At 38.9% G+C, this 26,433-nt stretch overlaps 1 protein-coding gene across 2 annotated transcripts in view; it reads right to left on the bottom strand.

The window, feature by feature from the left end:
• LOC115222875 (phospholipase D1-like) overlaps positions 1-26,433 on the bottom strand; it is a 194,355-nt gene that overhangs the window by 622 nt on the left and 167,300 nt on the right. The window contains exons 15-26 of one of the 2 annotated variants that reach the window (XR_005003371.1): positions 25,554-26,083; positions 23,869-23,930; positions 20,422-20,549; positions 19,348-19,466; positions 13,990-14,088; positions 10,861-10,971; positions 9,601-9,692; positions 7,365-7,531; positions 6,245-6,312; positions 4,153-4,370; positions 3,254-3,365; positions 1,087-1,379 (exon numbers count right to left, since the gene is read on the bottom strand). Coding sequence is in view for 1 of the 2 variants with exons in the window: in XM_029793251.2 (XP_029649111.1) it covers positions 1,155-1,379; positions 3,254-3,365; positions 4,153-4,370; positions 6,245-6,312; positions 7,365-7,531; positions 9,601-9,692; positions 10,861-10,971; positions 13,990-14,088; positions 19,348-19,466; positions 20,422-20,549; positions 23,869-23,930; positions 25,554-26,083 (1,931 nt within the window). In the remaining variant the exon portion in view is untranslated. Of the gene's footprint in view, positions 1,380-3,253; positions 3,366-4,152; positions 4,371-6,244; positions 6,313-7,364; positions 7,532-9,600; positions 9,693-10,860; positions 10,972-13,989; positions 14,089-19,347; positions 19,467-20,421; positions 20,550-23,868; positions 23,931-25,553; positions 26,084-26,433 lie in introns of both variants that reach the window. The other variant, XM_029793251.2, reaches the window with a different exon arrangement.

Below are 26,433 nucleotides of genomic sequence, written 5' to 3'. Positions count from 1 at the left end.
CGATCTAGTTTGGATTCTTTGCCATCAAATTTGAATTCTTTGCAATCAAATTTGAGTTTTTCAATTGGTGCTCAAGCCTTGAGAAAAAAAGGAGTTAAACCACATCAGCCATAAGTGAATACATGTCTATCTTACCTAACTCGTCCAGTAGAGCCCACTGCTACTCGAACTTCCATCTAACCCCAAGCTTGGGACAACAAACTTGAGTTGGATAAACTTGAATAGTAAGCTCTTTATAACCGTTTCATGAAGTCACTTTTTTTGTTAAAATATTGTTCAATTTGCAGCTCACCTGCGATGGACTGGCATCCCATTCAGGTGAGGAACCTATACGCCAAGGAAACCAGCCCTTATGAGCCAGGCATGGCTCAAGATGGAACAAACATTACTAATAGCAATTCCCCATACGTAGGCATAAAGGAAAAAATGAGCTCATTACTAATCCTGATATAACGATCTGCCTGAATGCATCCATGTGTCATCTAAGACACGTGCATGCCATGTACAATAGACAGTCAAGTTAAAAGACATACCACGGGGGGAGGGAGGATGTAGCATAAACCCACGCTTTAAAGCAATTTTATGCAATTTTGGGGAGGGGTGAAATAACCCTTATTGATTAAAAGTTATGATCAACAATTGTTGATTTAAATCGGACCAGGTTTATTAGCTATCCTGAGATAAGGGTTTTTAAATTTTCCTAACTGATATTTCTTGCAAAAGAAGTTGCAGTTTGTAAAAATGTACAAATTATCCTGAATGAACTGTTCAAACATACGCAAACAATAGAAAAGGAATCATTCGTTTATTATCTCTCCTTGTCCAGATGGTTCGACGTAACGGAGCATCTTTTGGTAGAAGCTATCGCAGTGTTCATGAGTTATTTCATCGAACTTTTCAGATATCAATTGGTGGGCTCTGCTGGACGAGTTAGATAAGATAGACATGTATTCCCTTACGGCTGATGTAGTTTAACTCTTTCTTTTCTCAAGGCTTGAGCACCAATTGAAAAATAGAAATTTGATTGCAAAGGATTCAAATTTGATAGCAAAGAATCCAAACTAGATCAAAAACATCTATAATAACAATAATAATAAAAATAATAATAATTCACAGCCATTATTTATAGAAACTAATTCTCTTGATGAATTGTGTCATGTCCATAAAACTGTTGGTAAAAGAGCTTCTTTGGCTCCAGGAGGTGGCGTCAAATTTTCATTAGACAAGAAGTAAAGTGGTATCAAAACAAGATGACCGTGTACGTTCTTTAGCATTTCTCTTGCTTTGCCTGGATTATCTTCTGCAAGAGTTGATTTTTTGTTGTATTTCTTGAGTTCATCAAAAGTTAAGATTCCATCATTTGGAATACAATTAAAAACCTGAAAAAAAAAAAGGAGAAAATAAATATTGCTAAACCAAACAGCAATTTGAAATAATAATAATAATAATAATAATCCTTTCTGTTATAAGTACAAGGCCTGAAATTCTGAGGGAGGGGGCTAGTTGATTACATTGACCCCAGTACTCAACTGGTATTTAATTTATTGACCTCCAAAAGGACGTAAGACAAAGTCAACCTCGGCGGAATTTGAACTCAGAATGTAAAGATGGATGAAACGTTGCTAGGCATTTTGCCTGGCATGCTAATGATTCTACCAGCTCACTGCCTTCAATAATAATAATACTACTAATAATAATAATAATAATAATAATAAAAAAAATAATAATAATGATTTCAAATTTTGGCACAAGGCCAGCAAGTTTGGGGGAGGGGGTAAGTCAATTACATTGACCCTAGTGTTTGCCTGGTACTTATGTTATTGACCCCGAAAGGATGAAAAGCAAAGGGTTAATCTCTAGTTTAACATCCGGTCACAAAAATGAAAATTGAAAGTAGTGATGAACGGAGTAGTGGGGAGAGGACTTGGAAAATTCCCAATAAGAATCTTCAGAGTCCCTTCCCGACGTTCATCAGCGCAAATTTTTTTTCAGATTCATTGACTACACATTGTTTTACACCTATTACACTATGATTTCTCCTCAATTTTGTGACCGGGTGTTAAACTAGAGATTAACCAAGCGAAGTTGACCCTGGCAGCATTTGAACTCAGGACATAATGCCGGAAGAGATGCCAATAAGCATTTTGCCCAGTGCTGTAATGATAATATCAGCTCACTACCTTGAATAATAATAATAATAATAATAATAATAATAATAATAATAATAATAATATTGCTTGTCAGTTGTTTGACCTTAACCAGTGGACCATGTCCCTTAGTGGCTGACAATATGTGCATCTCTGACCACGAGCAGAAGTAGTGGGGGAGCATCATAGCCAAGTGTTGAAAGGAATTCTTGGAGGTTTGGATAATTCACTTTTGGAAACATGGGTGGTTTGTTCAACATCCTTAAACAATCCTTATTCAGGGACCTTTTGAGCAGGATGGTCTACTTGACCAGAAGAAAATTCTAACTGGGCCCCACCTGCAAGGTCATGCGCTGCTTATCTTGATATGAGATCACCATGTTGCGCACATATGGTTGTGATGCATGTGCCTGGTGTACCCTTTTCAGATGGGTAGTCATAATGGGTATATTGGGCTTCGTATATTTTACCCAGTGTCACTTTGATGGCATGTACTGGCTCTCTCACTCAATAATAATAATATCCCTTTCTACTATAGGCACAAGATTTTACCAACCCTGGAAAGATGAAAGGTAAAGCTGCCCTTAATGGAATTTGAACTCGGGCACATGAAATGCCACAAAGCACTTTGTCCCACATACTGCCCTCCTACTACTACTACTACTACTACTAATAATAATAAGAAGAAGAATCCTTTGCACTATAGGCACAATGCCTGAAATTTTGGGGAAAGGGACTAGTCAATTACATCAACCCCAGTGTTTAACTGGTACTTCTTTCAGTTTCTGCCTACCAAATCCACTCACAAGGCTTCGGCTGGCCCAAGGATATAGTAAAAGACCCAGGGTGTCACGCAGCAAGATTGAACATAGAACTGTGGTTGGGAACCATGAACCATGTGGTTGGTAAACAAACTTCTTACCACACAGCCAAAGAATCTTGAGATATGAGGAGACTTATTGTCACCAGACCTTAAGACGACTTCCCTGTTAACTAGCATAGCATGTAATAATAATGGTGATGATGATGATTTCAAATTTTGGCACAAGGCCAGCAATTTCTGGGGAGGGGATAAGTAGATTACATCAACTCTAATAATCACATACCTTTTCATAAATAGTTGTGTTGAAGCTAGCTTGTTGGATCCAAATTTCTTTATAGAAAGCATCACAGACAGGATCCACCAGAAGCTCATCATCTTCGAGGCCCAAATGTTCCCTAGAGACAGAAGAAGAAGAAGAAGAAATATTTGAACCATTCCAAATAAACCGAAGAGTTGTTATCCTCAGAGACAGTGAAGTGATTGAGAATCTAAGGAATCAATAAATCAGTTTTCAAGAGTGAAGGTGTGTGTGTGGGAGGGAGAACAGTTCTGGTTTATCTCTAGATTTACGGCACACACGCATTTGAGAGCCTTCAGTTGATACATGAAGTGAGAAAGTGCAAGAGAGGGAAAATATGTGAGAGAGATTGAGTGAGTGAGAGACTGTTTGTGTGAGAGATAAGTCTGAAGGGAATCAAACAAGATGGAGAGGATCTGAGTGTAAGGGAGACAGACTGAGTGCAGGTGAGAGAGAGAGAGGAGGAGAGAGAGAGGGAGGGAGAGAGATTGAGTGAGTGAGGAAGAGGAAGAGAGAGAGGGAGGGAGAGAGATTGAGTGAGTGAGGAAGAGGAAGAGAGAGAGATGGGGGAGAGAGAGAGAGAGAGAGACTCTGTGTGTGTGTGTGTGTGTGAGGTATAAGAGGAGTAAGTCTGAAGGGAATCAAACAAGATGGAGAGGATCTGAGTGTAACGGAGTGGGAATGAATGTAAGGGAGAAAGACTGAGTGCGAGAGAGAGAGAGGGGGAGGTAGAGAGAGAGAGGGGGAGGGAGAGAGAGAGAGAGAGAGAGAGAGAGAGAGAGAGAGACTGTGTGTGTGTGAGGTATAAGAGGAGTAAATCTGAATGGAATCAATGATGTCTGAGACCAGTAAACCAGTAGAAGATATTGTTAACGCTGACTCACTTGAAAACTGTTTTTCTCAGTGAGGATGAGAAATGTCCAGCTTTATGGTCTTTGCCATTGAACTGGACAGGGACAGTCTCCAGGTCTTGGATTATGACAGCCATTTCACTGTCACGGTCCCCCAGCATACTGCGGTCATTGATGTTTGCAGATCCAATTATTGTTGTGTCATCGTCGACAATCATCATCTTGCTATGTACATAAACCAATTCTGTTGTCTACAAAACACACAAGCGCAAAGAAATTACTATTTTGTTATATTACACACACATACATTGGGTTCACATTCACACATGAATACATGCACACACACACACACACAGGCTTCACATCCACACATGAATACATGCACACACACACACAGGCTCACATCCACACACACATACAGAGGCTTCACATCCACACATGAATACATGCACACACACACAGAGGCTCACATCCACACACACATACAGAGGCTTCACATCCACACATGAATACATGCACACACACACACACAGGCTCACATCCACACACACATACAGAGGCTTCACATCCACACATGAATACATGCACACACACACACATACATCGGCTTCACATTCACACATGAATACACGCACATGCACACACACACGCATATACATCGGCTTCACATTCACACACACACACAGAGGCTTCCCATTCACACACTAATTGCTCCAATCTTGACTGAATTTTTTTTTACAATTTTATCAATAATCATTCTTTTGTTCTTTATTTCTAATTTTTATGCAGATTATTTGTTTACTTCATATTTTCTTAAATCAGTCAGTCCTGCTTAATCTTTTCAAATCCAGCTTAATCCAATTAACTCCTGCTGTTTGTGTGTGTGTCTTTTTCTCCCTTCACTCCTTATTACAAGACAAATACATCACCGGGCAAGGTAATTTAATAACCCTGTTGGTGATGATCCCACATAAAAATCATAGGTAATGGTACCACATAAAAAGCACTGTTGATGGTGCCATGTAAAAAAGCACCCAACACAAGTGGTTGGCATTAGGAAGGGCATCCAGCTGTAGAAACCATGCCAAGACAGACAGTGAAGATGCCGACGACCGCTCGGTTCAAAGTCTCTCTTGACCAGAAATGGCCTGAACTCTTTGCATGAACACCCTCCCTTTACATAACTCAATGTCTCCCTACATGGCCTTGCTTTTTGCTTTTTGAGCCAAAAAATTAACTTAACATCAAGCTGTAGAAACCTTGCTAAGACAGACAATAGAACCTAGTGAAGCTTTCTGGCATTGCTAACTCCCGTCAAACTGTCCAACTCATACCAGTATGGAATGCACAACTTCTAACAGAAGCTCCCTTCAGATTGCCTCCTGTCAAAGTCTTGTTGTACCGCAAACCAAAAAGTAACAATCCAAAACTGTTACTTTTTTGGTAAAGCTGCCGGATATCGTTTCAGCACAAAATTACTGTGTTAGCTGGAAGTATGTTATCACATAACTAGCAGTATTGCCTGGCGTTGCTCGGGTTTGTAAGGGAAATAATTATATAAGCATTTTTAGAGAGTTACTTCCCTTATATAACCTAAGCAGAAATCATTAAAAATGCGGAAAAATGATGGTAAATTTTTTTTTAAATCGTAGACTCATCGTAGACGTGCGTTAATACCCAGAAGGGCTCGATATGAATGACGACTATAAGATACCCGCTTTTGGTTAAACTGCACCACAAAATGTGGGAGTAGTTAGGAATCTAAATCGGAGGAGACAGAGTCTCACACACACCACTTCAATTTTATATATAAAGATTGCTGGCCATATGAGATGCCTGTCCCCATAGAATTACTGGGTGAGGTGTTGTCCCTACTGGCTACAACAACATGTTCTGTGTATGAGCAAAGGGAGCCACTATATAGTTAGTTAATTGGCAAGAAATAGCAGTCAAACCTCACTTGAATCAAACCGAAAGGTCTTCAAAAAGGGAAGAACATATTGGAAATACAAGAAAATACAGAATGGTAGGTTTGTTGAAACAACCAATCTGAAGCAAACAACAACAACAACAACATTACTCAATACTTTATGAGTAAACATTAACAACAACAATTACCACTTACAAGTTTTTCTAAAAGTTCTCCATGATTCCGTAGACCATAGAAGGTCACATAGTTAAATGGATCTGTCACTAGGAAAGAGATAAGAAGAAAAAAATAATTAAGTACCAGTAATATACAGGGGGTTGATTCAATCAATTACCCAGTAAATGTAAGGAATTATTATTATTAGTAGTATTGTTATTATTGTGAAAATGCATGGCCTAGTGGTTAGGGTGTTGCACTCATGATCACTAGGTCATAGTTTCAATGCCTAGACCGAGCAGTGCATTGCATTGTTGAGCAAAACACTTTATCTCCCGTTGCTCTGCAATCACTTCGACGCCTGATGCATGTTACACGGTGCACCTGCCTGTGCAGACAACATCGATTTGATGGAGAGAGAGTTAGCTAATGTGCAGCACACACATTTGATCACTAAAAACAAATCATTTGTCAAGGTTATTCAGTAAAAAAGCTGAATGCTCATACATCGTCTTCAAGAGGAGAGTCCATCCTTATTATCATCATCATCATTATTATTATTATTATTATTAAGGTAGAGAGCTGGCAGAATCACTAGCACACTGGGCACAATGCTTAGTGGCATTTCGTCCATGTGTATGTTCTGAGTTCAAATTCCACCAAGGTTGACTTTGCCTTTCATCCTTTCAGGGTCAATGAAATAAATACCAATCAAGTACTGGGCTGACTAACCCCTTCCCCCAAAATATCAGACCTTGTGCTTATAACAGAAGGATTATTATTATTATTCTCATTATCAAGGCAACAAGGTGGCAGAATGTTTAGTGCGTCAAACAAAATGCTTAGCAGGATTTCTTCTGTCTTTACATTCTGAGATCAAATTCTGCCGAGGTTGACTTTGCATTTCATCATTTCAGGGTTGATAAACTGGGTACCAGTTGAGCACTGGGGTTGATAAAATCTACCCACCCCTCACCTAAAATTGCTGGCCTTGTGCCAAAATTGGAAAGCATTATTATGATTATTAAGGTATTAGCTGGCAGAGTCGTTAGCATGCCAAGTAAGATGCTTAGCGACATTTTGTTTGTCTTTACGTTCCAAGTTCAAAACAGGACACAGTCTGCCTTACTTTGCCTCCCAAACAAAACTTTGTACAAACCTCCCTCTTGTTTGAGTCGCGTTAGAAGTGACTCGTTCCCTCTGCAGATAGAAGCATAGTTCCAGTGTGTAATGGCTTGGATTGCAGTCCCTTTCTTGGTCCCAATCTCCCCTTCAAAGGCAGGCAGCAATGGCATAACTATATACACACGGAAAGTTTCCTTCTTCCTGAAAATACATATGAAACATATATGAGTGTGTGTGTGCATGTGGATGTAAATATGTATGTGTGTGTATATGTATGTATGCATGTGTGTGTGTGTATATGTGTGTGTGCATGTGTGTGTATATGTGTGTGAGTGCATGTGAATGTGTGTGCAAGTGTGTGTATATGTGTGAGTGGGTGCATGTGTTTGTGTATGTGTGTGTGTGAGTGCATGTGAATGTGTGTGCAAGTGTGTGTATGTGTGAGTGGGTGCATGTGTTTGTGTATGTGTGTGTGTGAGTGCCTGTGAGTGTGTGTGCAAGTGTGTGTATGTGTGTGAGTGGGTGCATGTGTTTGTGTATGTGTGTGTGTGAGTGCCTGTGAGTGTGTGTGGAGAAAGAGAGAAAAAAAATTAAAGAAACACCCAACACAATATTTACATGCTGTTAATTAAGGTTTTATAAATGCTTCAAGATCCAGTTCCAAAAAAAAAACAGATTTATTTCATATCCTCTTGAAGTTTGTAAATTCTTATGATGTGACCAACATTAACCATGAAACAAAAAACCATAATGCTTCTTCTGATTTACAAATTGGAATCTGACCTGACAAAAAAAATCTGAGAATCTGATTGTTTGGATGCTGTTAGAATGAAAGTCTGCTGCACAGGAATCCGTGTCCAAATAATCCCAACAGGAAATAAAATGGCTTTTATAATGATAGTCAATGATTTGTGATTCTGAGATAAATAATTTTGGTGTCACTAAGATTGTAGCATAGCAAGGATATTGAGTTCTTTGAAGGCTGGAAACGAGTCAGTAGGGCTGTTCATAGAGAGAACAAAAGATTCTTTTACTCTTTTACTTGTTTCAGTCATTTGACTGCGGCCATGCTGGAGCACCGCATTTAGTCGAGCAAATCAACCCCAGGACTTATTCATTACAAGCCTAGTACTTATTCTTATCCGTCTCTTTTGCCGAACCACTAAGTTACAGGGACGTAAACACACCAGCATTGGTTGTCAAGCAATGTTGGTTGGACAAACACAGACACACACACACATATATATATATATATATATATATATATATATGTATGTATAATGAAGAAGTATAGTATAGTGAAGAATTCCACGCAGTGGGATTGAACCTGGAACCATGTGGTTGGTAAGCAAGCTACTTATCACACAGCCACTCCACTCCTAATAACAAACAGGAGCAGTATTAATACCAAAAGGTATTTATCCCTGCTTAAAAGTGGATGTTGTGTTAGAACACAAAATACTGCAATAGTCAACTTGAGAGAACCTCTCCCATAGAGTTGTGGTGCATATAAGCACTCTTGTTTACATCGTTAGTGGGAGATAAATCACATGACCTTGCCACCATCAAACCTACCAAATCACTTGATTTCAGCCTTCCCTGGCTAAGCCACTGTTATTTGATATCCTAATGAACCATGCAAAAATATTGATCCTATGAAACCACAAAAATGTTTTGGTGGGTAAGATTTCATTTCATTATAAAACTGGAAGACACAAAAAAAAAAATAAGCAGTCATTTGGTTTTTGTGTTTACAGTGAACCATCTGAACGTGGCCGTTGCCAGCGCCACCCCGACAGGCCTCTGTGCCGGTAGCACGTAAAGAGCACCATCCGATCGTGGCTGTTGCCAGCCTCGCCTGGCCCTTGTGCCAGTGGCACATAAAAAACACCATCCGACCGTGGCCGTTTGCCAGCCTCGCCTGGCACCTGTGCCGGTGGCATGTAAAAAGCACCCACTACACTCACGGAGTGGTTGGCGTTAGGAAGGGCATCCAGCCGTAGAAACATTGCCAGATCAGACTGGGCCTGGTGCAGCCTTCTGGCTTCCCAGACCTCAGTTGAACCGTCCAACCTATGCTAGCATGGAAAGCGGACACTAAATGATGATGATGAACACATGAGTTGGTAGAAACCCCATTGATTTTCAGCTGTAAACTGAAGAACTATGTGGTCATCCATTTCTGGGTCTTCCAGGGGTCCAGTCAAATGAAATCGTACTTGCCAAAGCATACTTGTAGATTGAAGGGATAAAAGAGAATAAGATTTTACCTGTGGGCCTTAAGAATCCGTTCAAATAAGGCTTTGTTAATTTTGTTTAACACAATATTGTCAGTGGCAACTTTGGATATAAAGAACTGGTTCTGGAATTAAAAACAAGAAAATGCCAAAGTGGCTATTAATAATTCTAGTTTTGGCACAAGGCTAGAAGTTTTGAGGGGGGGGGGCGGGGAGTAACTTGATTACATTGACCTCAGTACTTGACTGGTACTTTATTTTATTGACCCTGAAAGGCTGGCCTCAGTGGGATTTGAACTCAGAACATAAAGGGTCAGAAGGAATGCTGCTAAACATTTTGTCCAACACACAAACAATTCTACCAGTTTGCTACTTTAATGTGGACAATAATAATAATAATAGTTTCAAGTTTTGGCACAAGGCCAGAAGTTTTGAAGGGAGGGGTAAGTGGATTAGACTGCCCCCCCCCCCAGTATTCAACTGGTACTTATTTTATCAACCGTGAAAGGATGAAAGGCAAAGTTGAATTCAGCAGAATTTGAACTCAGAACATCAAGATGGATGAAATGCTGCTAAACATCTTGGTCAGCAATGTGGGTAATAATAATCCTTTCTACTATTGGCACAAGGCCTGGAATTTTTGGGGCCAGTTGATTAAATTGACCCCAGTGCTCAACTGGTTCTTATTTCATCGACCCCAAAAATGATATAACACCAAGTCAACCTTGGCAGAATTTGAACTCAGAAAGCAATGACAGACGAAATGCTGCTAAGCATTTTGCCTGGCATGTTAACAATTCTGCCAGCTCACCGTCTGAATACACCAAATATATTTACTGTCAGATAAAAATGTCTAAAATGTTGGATGATGTGGGGCAAGAGGGGGTCACTGAATGATTAAAGTTAAAAGAATTGTCTAAAACAGTATCTTTTCTCCTCACGATATACTGATATACAGGGTCTGCCAAAAAATTGTATACACACTACAGGAAAGGCAAAATCTGTAGAGATATTTAAACTTGTATAAGTACCCTTATAAATATAAATACCTCTTATGATGTTTCATCAAATTTTGATAACACTGAATTAAAATAATCATACAGATTTTTTCCTTTCCTGAAGTCTGTATACATCTTTTGTTTTTGGTGGACCCTGTATTTACTTTTATAATTAATCTTCCAACTGAGTCATTCTGCTTCCAACCACTACAAGATCACACACACACATACACACACACACGTACGCACGCACACACATACACTGTAGAGATTGTAGCTGAAATATCAAACTCACCTCAATGTAAATGAAGTGCTTTGCATTCTTGATACTTTTGACGTAAGCTTGTTGTATAGAGTTTTCACACTTCACGTTACCAGCTGACCACTGTCCGACACTACGTAAAATCTGAATAAAAAAACAAACAAATAACAACAAAATATTCTTACATTTATGTATTTGTTTTGCAAGATTCATGATGGGAAATTGCATGTTGAAACAAAATTTCAGGATGGTGTTTTTTTTTGTCAAATAACCACATGCCCTATATACACGTTCTTCAATTCAGCTTTATTATTCTCACTTTAGTGTCCTTTGTCTGAAATCATTTTTCACACACCCTGTGGCCTCTTCAGTGACTCTCCATCTCATGTGTCCCCTCCTCTTCTGTTTAGTCCATTCTGTCTGAACTGGAAGAGACATGTGGGATGGAGTCACTGAAAAGGTCACAGGATGTGTGATGAAAGATTTCCAGACAAAGGACATAAAAAATAAGAATAATAAGCAGAAATAAGGACAATAAGCTGAAATCATCATCATTTCATCATTTAATGTCCATTGTCCATGCAGACATGGGTCGGACGGTTTGACAGGGGCTGGTAAGCTGGAAGGCTGCACCACACTCCAGTCTGATTTGGTATGGTTTCTACAGCTGGATGCCTTTCCTAATGCCAACTACTCCAAGACTGTAATGGGTGCTTTTATGTGCCACCAGTGTCTTCCACAAATGTGATTTTACTTGGCTTGATGAGTTTTCTTCTCAAGCATGACATGATGCCAAAGGTCTGTCATTTGTCATTGCCTCTATGAGGCCCAACACTCGAAAAGAGCTTTTCATGTGCCACTGGCATCAGCCACTTTGCCTCTGTGAAGCCCAATACCTGAAAGGTGATTTTTATGTGCCACCAGCATTAGTGCCAGTTACGTGACATCAGCATCAGCCACAACTATGATTTCACTTGGCTTGACAGGTCTTCCCAAGCACAGCATACTGTCAAAGGTCTTGGCCACTAGTTATTGCCTCTCTGAGGCCCTAAATTGGAAGATCATGTTTCACCACCTTGTGCTATGTCTTCCTGAGTCTACCTCAACCATAATAGGTTCAAATTTTGGTACAGCGTCAGCAATTTTAGTGAGTTGGGGATTAATCGATTACATTGAGCCCAGTGTTCAAATGATACCTTATTTTATTGGCTGTGAAAAGATGGTAAAGTTGGTCTTCATGGAATTTTAACTCAGAATGGAAAGAGCTGGCAGAAAGGCCACTAAGCATTTTGTCTGATGCTCGACCAATTCTGCCAGTTTGCTGCCCCAGATAAAAGCTAGTGCCACATAAAAAGCACTTGGTACATCCTGTAAAGTGGTTGCTATTAGCTGTAGAATCCATGTTGAAACAGACAACTGCAACCTGGTGCAACTCTCAAACAGTCTGATCCATGCCAGCATAGAAAACGGATGTTAAATGATGATGATGATGATGATGATGATGAAGAGAGAGAGAGAGAGAGAGAGAGAGAGAGAGAGAACAGTCTCGAACAGATCTGCTTCAAGACCGATCTGACGTTAGATCACAAAGTATTTATATATTTTAGACAACAGAATATATCGTGTTGTTTTACTTTTAAACACGGTCGCAACTATATATTTCAATGTTATTACAACCAACAATGAACTCAAATATTTTTGCTCCTTCTTCACCTTCAAATGAATGAAACATTCATTTATTTGGTTTCAATAATCACCAAATGTGAGTTTTCTTACAAAACAGGCCAATAACGTCTGTAACAGATCTGAAGATTTAACTAAATTAGTTGTCAAGGGAATTAACTCGTACAGCGCTAAAGAATTGTTTCAAGGGAAGTAACTGATACTGCACTAAATTTCTAACGACATTTTCCTCGATTTCGAACGGTAAAAAATTGAAACTATAATTGTCTGTTGTTCATAAGATTAACTGATTTCATGTACATCTACCTGTTTGGTGAAAGAATTACATTTTGCCGAACAGATTAATTCCTTGGGATCTTTTCGGTTTGAACGGCAGTTTTTTCTAGCGGTGTCATATGAAACTGTCACCCATAATTATGACCCTAGAATCGATCTATTGCATTTCAATCTCTTTTAGGGTTAGAGGTGAGGGAAGGGTATCTTTTTTTCTTCACAAATGTAAATAAACCCAATCTGTTTCTTAAACGAGGGACATATTTATACGGCACAGAATGCTTTTTAACTCAATAGACGTCACTGATTGGTTGAAATTGCAGAAAAAAACCAACAAATATCTTACAAACTATAGAATTTTCTCAATAAAGCCAAGAGAAAAATATGTTTTATAAACACATTCTACCAGTATACGAAGTTAAAATTTTTTAGTTACCTAGAAATTATGTTAAAAACTGCCGTTCAAACAGAAAAGATCCATTCCTTGGTTTGACAATAAAAAAGTTCTATATTAATGACTACATTAACTTACCTTTTATCTTCTACTGGCTTAAGTCATTGGAATGAGACCATACCGGAGCACTGTCTCAAAATGTTTCAGTTGAAAAATCTACCCTAAGTACTTAGCATTTATGAACATTCTAAACCCTCTGACGAAACCCAGAGGCACACCCAGGTACCTTAATCATATCTACCAAATACTTCAGTTCACTGAAGGGATGGAAGTAAAGTGGGGTAGTAAGACGCTTGCTTCTCAACCCTTGGCAAATGTCTTGGCAAATGTCTTTTATTATAGTCTTGGGTTGACCAAAGCTTTGTGAATGGATTTGGTAGATGGAAATTGAAGGAAGCCTGTCATATATATATATAAATATATAAACGATGATGATGATGATATATATATATGTGTGTGTGTGTGCCTTTGTGTTTGTTCCACATCACTTCTAGACTAGTGTTAGTGTGTTTATATCCCTGTAACTTAGTGGTTCGTTAAAAGAAACTGATAAAGTACTAGACTCAAAATCAAATTAAGTACTGGGGTCAATTTGTTCAACTAAAATTCTTCAAGGCAGTGCCCCAGTATGGCCACAGTCTAATGATTGAAACAAGTAAAAGATAAAAGACGCACACACACAGAAAGACAGAGAGAAGGAAAGAGAAGATGAAAGATATGATGGAAGAGGCTCTCCAGAGAGTACAACTTACCTGAATCTTCAGTTTGCCAGCAGTGGCAGGATTGCTCAGGTTGGGAATAATTTTAGGAAATAGAAATGGATACTGCTCATCATCTCTGACTTTTTTCACCTGAGATTGAAGAAGAATAAAAGCCATTAAAATAAGGAGAAAATATTATAGAGAGAAGGAGGGAGAGAGAGAATGAAGAGGAGGAAGGAAGCAAGAGAGAGAGAGAGAGGATGCATGTGGGTTACAGCAAAAGGGTGTGAGAAAAAGAGACAGAGATAGGGAGGAGGTGTAGGGGAGAGGCAAAGAAAAAGAATGTAGAAGACAGGAAGAGAGGGTTGGAGTAGGGATGTTGGAGAAAAAGGAAAAGAGTGTGGAGCATTGCAGGGGAAGGGAGGGAGAGAGAGCTGGGGAGAGAAAAGAAAGGAGCAAAGCAAGGGAGAAAGAGAAAGACGTATAGAGGAGAGAAAAGGGTACATAACAAAGAGAGGAAGGAGTTGAGGAAGACGGAGAGGGTAGAAATGAGAGAAGGAGGAGAGTACTGGAAAGAGAGAGAGGGAGAGATTTCAATGTCTGCATTATGAAATCAGGAGAAAAAACTGCAATAATGCACTAAAATAGGAATAGTGCTCAGATATGAGAAACCAAAAGACTACCCAACATTAACCCTTTTGTTATCGTATTTATTTTGAGATGCTCTGTGTTTGTTTCAATTACTTTAAATATAACAAAGACTTTAGTAAAATAACTTAGTTATCATTAAGCTAGTGTTAGGAACATAGATTGTGACTAAGGCTTGGTGGAAGGTTTTAATTCAAAACTTACGAAAACGAGACATTTGTACTACAAAACCAGAGCCGGTTTCAGCCAGGTTGGTAACGAAAGGGTTAATTACACTGAAGCTTCTAATTGTAAATGTCCTAAAACACAACATACAATATAACACAATACATTAATACACACATACATAAAACTGACACTCGGCTGGTTATGATGACGAGGGTTTCTCCAAGTGATCGGATTAATGAAACAACCTGCTCATGAAATAAACATGTAAGTGGCTGAGTATTCCACAGAATGTGACAAGACTGTCCCTTTGAATTACAGGTACAACTCATTTTTGCTAGCTGAGTGGACTGAAGGAATGCAAAAGAAATAAATTGTCATGTTCAAGGGCACAATACACTGCCAGAAATTGAACTCACAACCTTACCATTGTGAACCAAATATCCCTAACCACTAAGCCAGGCACCTGACTATTACATAATATATGAAACAATGCTATATGGGATCTTTTCGGTTTGAACGGCAGTTTTTAACATAATTTCTAGGTAACTAAAAACTTTTAAACTTCGTATACTGGTAGAACGTGTTTATAAAACATCTTTTTCTCTTGGCTTTATTGAGAAAATTCTATAGTTTGTAAGATATTTGTTGTTTTTTTCTTCAATTTCTGAAATTTCTATCAATCAATGACATCTATTGAGGTGAACACATTTTGTGCCGTATGAATATGTCCCTCGTTTAAGAAACAGATTTGGTTTATTTACATTTGTGAAGAAAAAATATACCCTTCCCCCCACTCCTAACCCTAACCCTAAAATAGATTGAAATGCAATAGATCGATACTAGGGTCATAATTATGGGTGACAATTTCATATGACACCGCTAGAAAAAACTGCCGTTCAAACCAAAAAGATCCACTATATGTTGTGCAAAACACAATGAATAAAATTATCCAAAGAGAGACATTCTTTAAGTATTGTAAAATGTTTGAACTGTCAACATAAAATGAGGAGGATGAGATATAAGACCATATCTGGTGACCTATATGGAGTAACAGGCATCATGTGTGGAGTCAATTGGTCAACCCTTTAGCATTTAAACCGGCCAAAACTGGCCCAAATATTCTACCTGTTTACTGTTCAAACTGACCGTAGCTGGCCTCTCACATCTACCTTGCAATGCCATTCTAAAAATAAACAATGTTCCAGTTTCATTTGACATGGTTCCTACATGGTTTCTAATATCAGCATTATCATCACTTAACACTCGTTGTCTGTGCTGGACATATATAAATATAAATACATCACAAAAGGCAAACTTACTGCAGTATTTATCCTGAGATAATACCCCTTATGGATATGCTGTGCTTAAAAACAACAACATATATTGGAAGCAGAATGGTGAGAATGTTAGATGTGTTTCTGTCTCATTGGACACTGACACTGGTCAATAGCTTGTAATATAGGTGTGTGTGTGTGTGTGTGTGTGTAGTGTAGTGTAGTGTTGCTCCTTTAGGAATTGCAATATGGCATGTGCAGACTCAAGTGCATTCTAAAACACTGAAAGCCTTATCAGAATTAGAATAGTGGTAAGCTTAAAAGGAAGCAGCTAGACAGCTTTAAGATAGTGAAATGGTGACGTACATATTTAGAAGTTGTGATTGAAGGATTTATAATCATATAAAATGGCCATGGAAATACATTTTCTATAAGAAATTCATTGCAACAACTTATTTGTTTGTTATGTGAAGGAGCACTAGTGAAGAAGATTAGGGTTATAATCGTATAAGAAGGTTGAAGAAATATATCTTCCTGCAAGGTTTTTATTGAAACAGCTTGTAAAAACTGTTTGTTTGATGTGTGGAAGGAGCCCAAGTGAAGAAGGTTAGGGTTACTGTAAGCAGACCAGGGTGGTGCAGTTTTTACCTTTGGTTTTCCAATAAAAGAAACGAGTAACAAAACTGGAAACCTTTGAAGGAAAAGATTCACATGAAAATAAAATAGAAATAAATCATCAAATAAGCATTTAGAAGTATATGCACAGATACAGAGGTGTGCGTATGTGTGTTTAAAGTTATAAATGGTAGAGAAATAGTTTGATGGAATTTTATTTAACAATAAGAAAATTCTAATATTATGACCAATTGTTTCGTAACTTAAAAACACATAAATAATTTATAGTATTATATCTAATAACAAATAAATTACTTACATGCCTGCATCAATGCAAAATGAAAATGTATTGTATTATATATTCTGTTTTATAGAGTGATACATTAAAGAGCTTTTTATGAGTACTGCCAGATTACTTGAATCCTTATATTGTGACGTATAACTGATGAAGGTTTACGTAATGGATGCATCTCCTATTATGCTATTACACAAACCTGAAATGTATGTATTAAATGATTTCAAAATATCACTATTTGGTTTGACTTCATTATTGCAACTAAAATGACTTGATGCCACTACAAGCTAGCTGATCCAGGTTCCACTTATGCAGACAGTTTGATATATTTTCATTCAAGTCAAAAATTCTGGCACCATGCAACACTTCTTAATGTAACATGAAATATATATCATCATCATCATCATTTAATGTCCATTTTCCATGCTGGCATAGCCTCTGTGAGACCCAACGTTCGAAGGTCATGCTTGACCACCTCATCCCATGTCTTCCTGGGTCTACCTCTACCCTGGATTCCTTCAACTGTTTGGGAGTGGCACTTCTTCACACATCTCTCCTCATCCATCCGTAGTACATGACCATACCAGCGCAGATGTCTCTCTTGCACACCACAGCCATTGCTTCTTATGTCCAGCATTTCTATCAGGGCACTTACACTCTGTCGTGTATGCACACTGACATTACACATCCAGCGGATCATGCTAGCTTCATTTCTTTCATGCCTACGCATGTCCTCTGCAGTCACAGCCCATGTTTCACTACCGTGAAGCATGGCAGTTCGCACACATGCGTCGTACAATCTACCTTTCACTCTGAGTGAGAGACCCTTTGTCACCAGTAGGGGTAGAACCTTTCTGAACTTTGCCCAGGCTATTCTTATTCTAGTGGTAACACTCTCTGAGCATCCACCCCCACTACTAACTTGGTCACCTAGGTAGCGGAAACTATCAACTACTTCTAGTTTCTCCCCCAGGTGTGTAATGGAATCTATTTTCTGAGAATCAATGATGTCAATTGCCCTTGTACATCTGCTGCACACGAAAGCTATATATTATATCTTCAGATAACTACAGTGATTTTCATAATGCCACAAATGTTGTAATTTAATACAAATGTAGTAATGTAAATAAGTAAAAATGTCAAAAGCAAAAAGTTAAATAAAAAAAAGCTCTCTCTCTCTGATTTGCTCTGATATCTGAAATTGGATGGTTAAACAGATGTGTGATAAAATTACCCACTGGAGAGATGAATTGCAAAATAGTCTAATGAAGATAACAGATAAAACTCCTTGGTAACTCAGATATCAATTTCCTGTCGACAGATTGACTGAAATCAGTGAATGGAGTAAATATTTCACAAAGCTTATGTTGTGAGCTTGAACAGCACCTGATCAGTTAGTGGCTCACTACCCTACTCGTTGACTACCCAAGTGGTTCACTACCCAAGGGGTTCACTACCCAAGTGGTAAATGTATTTGCTGCAATTTTAACAAAACGATGGACATTATAGAAATTATTTGGGTTAGAATTTAGATTCCAATAGAATCCTGAAATGTAAATCTACGAAAAGCAGACATGGCTGTGTGATTAAAAAGCTCATTTTGCAACCATGTGGTTTCAAGTTCAGTCCCACTGCTCAGCATCTGGGGGTGAGCGTCTTCTACTATAGCCCGAGGCCGACCAAAAGCCTTGGGAGTGAATTTGGTAGATGGAAACTCTGTGGAAGTTCATTGTACATGTGTGTGTGTGTGTATGTATGTGTGTGTCTCTCTCTCTCCCAGTACTGGACAACTGGTGTTGGTTTGTTTACATTCCCATAACTTAGAGGTTCAGTAAAAGACACTTGTAGAATAACCACCACACTTAGAAATAAGTACTGGGAAGGAGGGGGGGGGGGCAATTGTTCAACTAAACCCTTGAAAGCAGTGCCCCAGCATGGCCTCACTCCATAGACTAAAACAAGTAAAAAAAAAGAGATGGAGACCAGGCTCTGAATCATAGAGTCAATTCAAATAAATAAATAGTCAAATTAGCAGTCAACAAGACGATGTGCACAAGGAATGTATTAGTTTGATATTCGGTAAAAAGAGAGAGTTTTTGATGTTTCAAGCATAGCTCTTTGTCGGAAAGGAGAAAGGGAAAAGTCCAAAGGAGGAAAAGACATCACCAACAGCATGTGTGTAGTTACATTATATACATATATATATATATAGTTTCCATCTACCAAATCCACTCACAGGGCTTTGGCTGGTCTGGGTGTATAGTAGAAAGTACTTGTACAAGGAGTCACACAGTGGGACTGAACCTGAGATCACATGGTGGGGAAGCAAAGATCTTACCACACAGCCATGCCTCTGTGTGTGTTTGAGCTAAAAGGATGTAAATAAACTGCTTGTTGTCTGTCACTCACTTTGATCATATTCCAACGTTGGATAAAGTGGCGTGCAACATCCTGTGCGGCGCTGCCATAGACAGCTATTCCAATATCATGCCAGGGCATCCGCGGTGTCTTAGTGCGGTCAATCATATCTGAAAAGAAGACAAAAAGCAGAGATTTCCCATGAATTCTTAGAGAGAAAAACTTCCAAATATTTTAGATAAAGTTACTTATCACTAATAATTCATAAGAAATACAACCAAAGAAAGGTTGTACAAACATGGAAACTAAGGAAACACTCTTGCACCCAAGATTCTCACCAATTCACAAAAAATTACAAATTCTTTCTAATTTTCTTTCCAGCCAAATTTCTTTCTTCTTTGCTTATTGTTCATTGCAAATATTGATTTCGCTCTAATAATCATAAAACTATTAATGATAGCTAATCATAGATTATTGGTAAATATTTTATTGAGCTATCACAGACTTTATCGTAAAATTCCATACACATCTGAGATACTTTATAGGAATATTAAATTAACCTCAGCATTTGATAGCTGGGACTTTATTTTATCTAGATATTGACTTCATATGCACCCTCCCTTGTCTGTGGATTGTTTAAATGGATCAAAGACAAAATTGACCTTGGGGGAATTTGAACTCAGAACGTACACAGTTGCTGTAATTAAACGCCACAAAGCATTTTATCCGATGCTCAAATGATTCTGCCAACCCTCTCGTTATAAAGGACAAACAAAGAGGTCAACTCTGGAAGGGTTTTTAATTCCGATCAATCAGGTGTTGAACTAGAATATTTGTCCTCAAATCACATCATACTGTCTTAAGAAAACTAAGAATAGATTGTATAATGTCGTCTCTGATAGACAAATAAACTGGATGGCCACAGCTAGAATGTCTTTCAGCACATGTCTGCTTGATGGAAGAAACAACAACAATAACAACAGATTGTTTTACTTAATGTCAACTACTGTGAGTAACTTGATTCTAATCAAGGTAAATATGGTGGGTAACAGAAAGAGGGAGGAGTGGGGCAGGAGAACAACAACAACAACAACAAAAACAATGGCAACATGTACAAAAGCTTACCTTCAAAAGGTGCTTCGAGGTCAACAAAATCTTTGAAGATAAAGTTACAGTAGTCTTTACCAATCCATAGTTTAGAAGCACCGTGGAGTGAAGCTGGTGGAGACTCTGATATGGAATCATCATTGGAGCTGAAAGAATGCGGAAGATAATAACGAGGAATAGAATGTGATAAATGAAGATAATTATAATTAATGATAAAGATAATTTAATCATTGTTTTCATGTTCTAATTTCCTTTTCATGCTTGCATGGTTTAGACATGTGGAGGTGCATGGCTTAGTGGTTAGGGTGTGGTACTCATTCATGATCATAAGATTTTGGTTTCAATTCCTGGTCTAGCTGATGCATTGTGTTCTTCATTTCACATTGCAAAAGTTTATTCAGCTGGTAGAAATTGGTAATTCTGTGACAAGTCAGTGAAGAATATATACACCACAGAGTCCAGGAAACCAGCCTTATGACCCTCTGGTTCACGAAGCCCCTCCTTTGATGGTCCAGACATCTCTTCCCCAATACAGTATCTCATCATTTCTCACAATATTTTTTTCATGTCTTTCATAAAGTTCTACTATTTGAGATAGACTTTCACCATTCCTTCCCATGTTTCTCCTTACTTTTCATCTTTCACAGGGTCCTTCCACTTGAATTTCTGGACCCTTCTATATTCAACCATCAACATCACATGTCCCATACCAGCTCAGTCTTATCTCTTTCACACTACATGGAAATTCTCTTATATCCAGATTTTCTCTCAAGTAATTTCTGCTTTATTGCTCATGCATGCTAACATTACACATCCAGTGAAGAAGCGTGTGTGCCTCAATTCTTTCCACCCTCTGTATATCTGTTTCTTTATTACCCACAAGGGGCTAACATAGAGGGGACAAACGGATTAAGTCGATTACACCGACCCCAGTGCGTAACTGGTACTTAATTTATCGACCCCGAAAGGATGAAAGGCAAAGTCGACCTCGGTGGAATTTGAACTCGGAAGGTAACGGCAGACGAAATACCGCTAAGCATTTTGCCCGGCACGCTAACGTTTCTGCCAGCTCGCCACCTTATCTCCCTCTGTATATCTTCTACATTCAGTTCTCATGTTTCATTACCATACAACAATACACTTCACACACAAATATCATGCAATCTGCCCATCACTTGGAAAAAAGGGTCCCTTTGGCACCATCATCATTTAATGCCTGTTCTCCATGCTGGCATGGGTTGGCAAGCCAGAGAGCTGCACCACGTTCCAGTCTGATTTTACTTGGTTTCTACAGCTGGTTGCCCTTCTTAACACCAATCACTTTATAGAGTATGCTGGGTGCTTTTTATGTGGTACTGGCATGGGTGCCTCTATGTGGTGAGGCATGGTAAACTACCACCTGTGTCATCTCTTGTTGTAGAGCTGAAAACGAGGCAATTTCTACTCTTCTCCTCTGGAAGCCATCTACTCGCAATACCAGAGGGTGCACGCTCTCCTATCCTGATGTAATCTCCAGGGATACAGGCATCCAGCAACAGGACCTCCGTAATGCTATGATGGACCGTGAAGTCTGGCGTAGCATGGTAAATTTCATTGTCTCGACCATGGTCGAACAATGATGATGATGCCTCTATGTGGTGCCGACATGGATGCTTTTTACATGTCACTGGCACAGGGCTCTTGTAGGCCAATTCTTTTCAGCAGGGAGAGCAGCATTAGCATTTCTACCATAGAATGGGTCTTTTTCAGTAAAGCAAAGCATCAAGTATCTCTAATAGATATTAGATAATAATACATGCTTTATATCTAGAGCTTTATCAGCAGATGTAAAAGCTCCTTGAACCTTTCCTACCTCATTTATTTTCTCTAGCTACTAGGATTTAGAAGCACCAACCTCTATATCACCTCTATATAGAAGTCAGCTATTTTTAGGGAACATTTTAAAGTATTTGAAAGAATTTATTTCATGAATGCTCTTACTGTTAACTGATCCAGTGTATCTGCTACATGCAAAGTCTTCTTTCTCAGTCTGTCTATCTCTAAGCCCACTTCATCCAGAGTTTACATTTGGCACACTGAAGAGGTTTAATAAGATGGAAACATGTCTAGAGTAGTCACCCTTACTTACTATATCAGTTAAGATTAATTAATGTTCACTTCTCCTCACCACATAAGTATTATTAATTATATTAGTTCCTTCACTACATTCACTATATTAGTTCCTTCACTATATATGATGGCCTTAACTTGACTGTTGCTTTTTCATGACAACGGTGTCTCTGAGTAACATCCCTCTGTGAGTCTTTTCATACAGTCAAATGCTTTCCTCATTTGGCTATCAATCTCATTCCTTGGACACCCAGTTGTTATTCGTTATTATCTGATAACAAAACTTCGATGATAAATATGCAACAATAGTTATATAATACACCATACAGCTGGTTGTAAGTAACTATTGGAATAATGTGTGTGTGCGTGTAGAGTGCAGGGTTGTGTATGTGTGTGTATGGAGTGCAGGGTTGTGTGTGTGTGTGTGTAGAGTGCAGGGTTGTGTGTGTGTGTGTAGAGTGCAGGGTTGTGTGTGTGTAGAGTGCAGGGTGGTGTATGGAGTGCAGGGTTGTGTGTGTGTATGTGTGTAGAGTGAAGAGTGGTGTATGTGTGTGTATGGAGTGCAGAGTTGTGTGTGTGTAGAGTGCAGGGTGGAGTATGTGTGTGTATGGAGTGCAGGGTTGTGTGTGTGTGTAGAGTGCAGGGTTGTGTGTGTGTGTGCATGGAGTGCAGGGTTGTGTGTGTGTGTGTCTGTGTAGAGTGCAGGGTGGTGTATGTGTGTGTATGGAGTGCAGGGTTGTGTGTGTAGAGTGCAGGGTGGTGTATGTGTGTGTATGGAGTGCAGGGTGGTGTATGTGTGTGTATGGAGTGCAGGGTTGTGTGTGGTGTGTGTGTGTGTGTGTGTAGAGTGCAGGGTGGTGTATGTGTGTGTATGGAGTGCAGGGTGGTGTATGTGTGTGTATGGAGTGCAGGGTTGTGTGTGTGTGTATTAGAGTGTAAAGACTGTTTTTAATCCAATTCAATCCTGATCCAACAGATTTACATATTTGACTCCCCCCCCCCCCATCACTTCTATTAACTATCTATTTAGACTCCCTTCTGTTTATTGTTATTTAGCCCCAGATCAGGCCTGATACAGCAGATCAATAATCAAAACCATTCCACAAATGACCATCATTTCATGTATTTTAATATAATAAATTATTCAATGAAATCTTAGCTATTTTTTTTCCTTTAAGACAAGCAGGAAATTTAGCTGCTCTTTCTAGCAGGCTGAGTGATCACGTCCAGGCTTTATTGTTAGTTTTGTAATGGAATATGTAAACTAAGAAGCAGATAATAAAACAGTGAAGCAAAATGTCCATTGAGACACTCCTCACATCTGTCACGAAATGTAAAATGAAACAGAAAGCATACCTCTCTTTAGTTTCTGTAGATTCTTGTTTCGCAGGCAGCCGATCTGATATGTAGCTTGGCATCTGATATGGAGATCAAGAAATAAAATCGATTATTTGTAAGAAACAGTGGCATAAAAGAATGTGGATTTTATGATTGGTTTAAGTTTTAGAGTTGCAGAAAGAGTATTGTGAAGATTGACAGAACATCTTCACTGTCAGATGTGGACTTCGTGCGTCTATGGCAGATATGTGTGTGTTGTGTGTTTGTTCCTTTCTCGAGCCATGCTTAGCTCATAAGGGCCGGTTTCCCGGTTTCCTTGGCATATAGGTTCTCCACCTGGACGGGAAGCTGGTCCGTCACAGATGAGCTGCAAGATACAGGAGGAAAGAGTGAGAGAAAGTTGTGGCGAAAAAGTCAGTAGAAGTTCGCCATTATCTTCTGCCGGAGCCATGTGGAGCTTAGGTGTTTCGCTCATAAACACACACATAAAAACACGGTCTGAGATTCGAACCCGCGTTCCCTCGACCGCGAGTCTGCTGCTCTAACCACTAGGCCATGTGCCTCCACCTATGGCAGATATAGACAATGGTGAGACTAGGAAAGAATGTGGTGGTGGTGGTTATTGTTTGAGGTGGACAGTAACATGTGGCCAACTGGTTTCAACAACAAGTATAATGGGGTTCATGAAGATAACATGATGATGATGATGATGATAACAATGGCAATGAAGGCGTTGAGCTGGCAGAAACGTTAGCAGGCCGGGCGAAATGCTTAGCGGTATTTCGTCTGCTGCTACGTTCTGAGTTCAAATTTAATCGAGGTCGACTTTGCCTTTCATCCTTCCAGGGTCGATTAAATAAGTACCAGTTATGCACTGGGGTTGATATAATCGACTTAATCCGTTTGTCTGTCCTTGTTTGTCCCCTCTATGTTTAGCCCCTTGTGAGCAGTAAAGAAATAAATAACAATGGCAATGATAATTATGATGAGAATGATGATGATGATTATAAAAATGACAATGATAATGTTGATGATGATATTAACATTGATGATGATAATGTTGATGACAACAATGATGCTGATGACAATGACGTTGATGGCTTCTGAGATTAGTATTTCCAGAGTAACAACGATTGGTAATTAGCATCCTCATTAAATGATAATGAGGAAGCTGATATTCATTGAAGAGAAACAAAAGCATAATAAAAAACAAAAGCATAATTAAAGCTCCACCTTTAATTATATTAATTAACATCAAAAAACACTTTAATGACAAATACGAATCATAAAATAATACTAATGAGCTTTTCGTACACAGTGTACAGGTGTGCTACAACCCATCAGAGAAAGTAGCCAAAAGCTGAATCAGGTTTGATTTGAGCTGATAACAACAACAGGTAACATGTGTGTGTGTGTGTATGTGTGTGTGTGTGTATGTGTGTGTGTGTGTGTGTGTGAGTGTGTGTGTATGTCTATGTGTGATGCCTTTGTGTTTGTCCCACCACCATTTGACAGTCAGTGTGTATTTGTTTACATCCCATGACTGAGTGGTTTGGCAAAAAGGGACCGAGAGAATAAGTACCAGGCTTTAAAATAAATAAATACCGGAGTTACTTTGTTCATCTAAACCCTTCAAAGCAGTGCCCCAGCTTGGTCACAGCCCAGTGATTGAAGAAAGTAAAAAAAATTTTTTAAATACTTACAAATCGTCTTTTTGACTTTGGTGTTGACGGTTTCATATTTGACGACATCTCGTCTAAACCAGGAATGTTTTTCACTGTCACATTGACATTCTCTACTGTAATCAGCTTGACAACATTTCTGTATCGTCTCCACCGTCGACGTGCATTCAATGACTTGTCAACTTGTGTACTGCCTGAGAAATTAGTGTGTCCAATAGAGTCATAATTCCCACTTTGGGATTCAGAATCTCTTGCGGATGAGATCAGTTGTGTTTTCTCTAAACAGTTGTATCGTTCCAGAATGTTCTCATATAAATCTTTGCTTGGATAGTCCATCAGAGAGACGTGTCTCATGTATTTGCGAGCATCTCCTCCTTTATCGACAGTGTCATTTAGAAAATTTGTTTTCATCGATACACTGCGACCAAATGCTGACTTTTGGTCATGGTTGGAGACGATCTTGTTCACTGATGTTTCTTTCCATAAATGGTCATGTTTGTGGGCTCCCCTCACTGCTCCCTTCTTGGCATCTCCAGAACCATGTATTTCCACTGAAAAACAAAATGCATGGGTTAGTAAGAGTGTGTAGTGAAAATGTATGTAGGTGGTGCTCCAGAATGGCCACAGTCAAATGAATGAAACAAACAAAATAAATAAAAGCATGCACATGTGAGAGAGGAGGAGGAGAGAATGTGTGTGCATACATGTAGATATGTATCAGTGAGTGTGTGTGTGTATATAAATATATATGTACATTAGTCCATATTGGCTAACTCTGATGAGTGTAAAGTTATATAATTGGATTGTTACCTAACACTCCATTGTATTCCAAGTGCAAAACTGATTGGGTAGGAAGATCAGCTGTGATGGATATATGATACTGCACATTTTGGATAATACA

Source organism: Octopus sinensis, linkage group LG21 (genome assembly GCF_006345805.1).
Source record: "Octopus sinensis linkage group LG21, ASM634580v1, whole genome shotgun sequence".
Lineage (NCBI taxonomy): Eukaryota > Metazoa > Mollusca > Cephalopoda > Octopoda > Octopodidae > Octopus > Octopus sinensis.
Note: the sequence above shows the minus strand (reverse complement) of the source record. Positions and strands in the feature narration are given on the sequence as shown.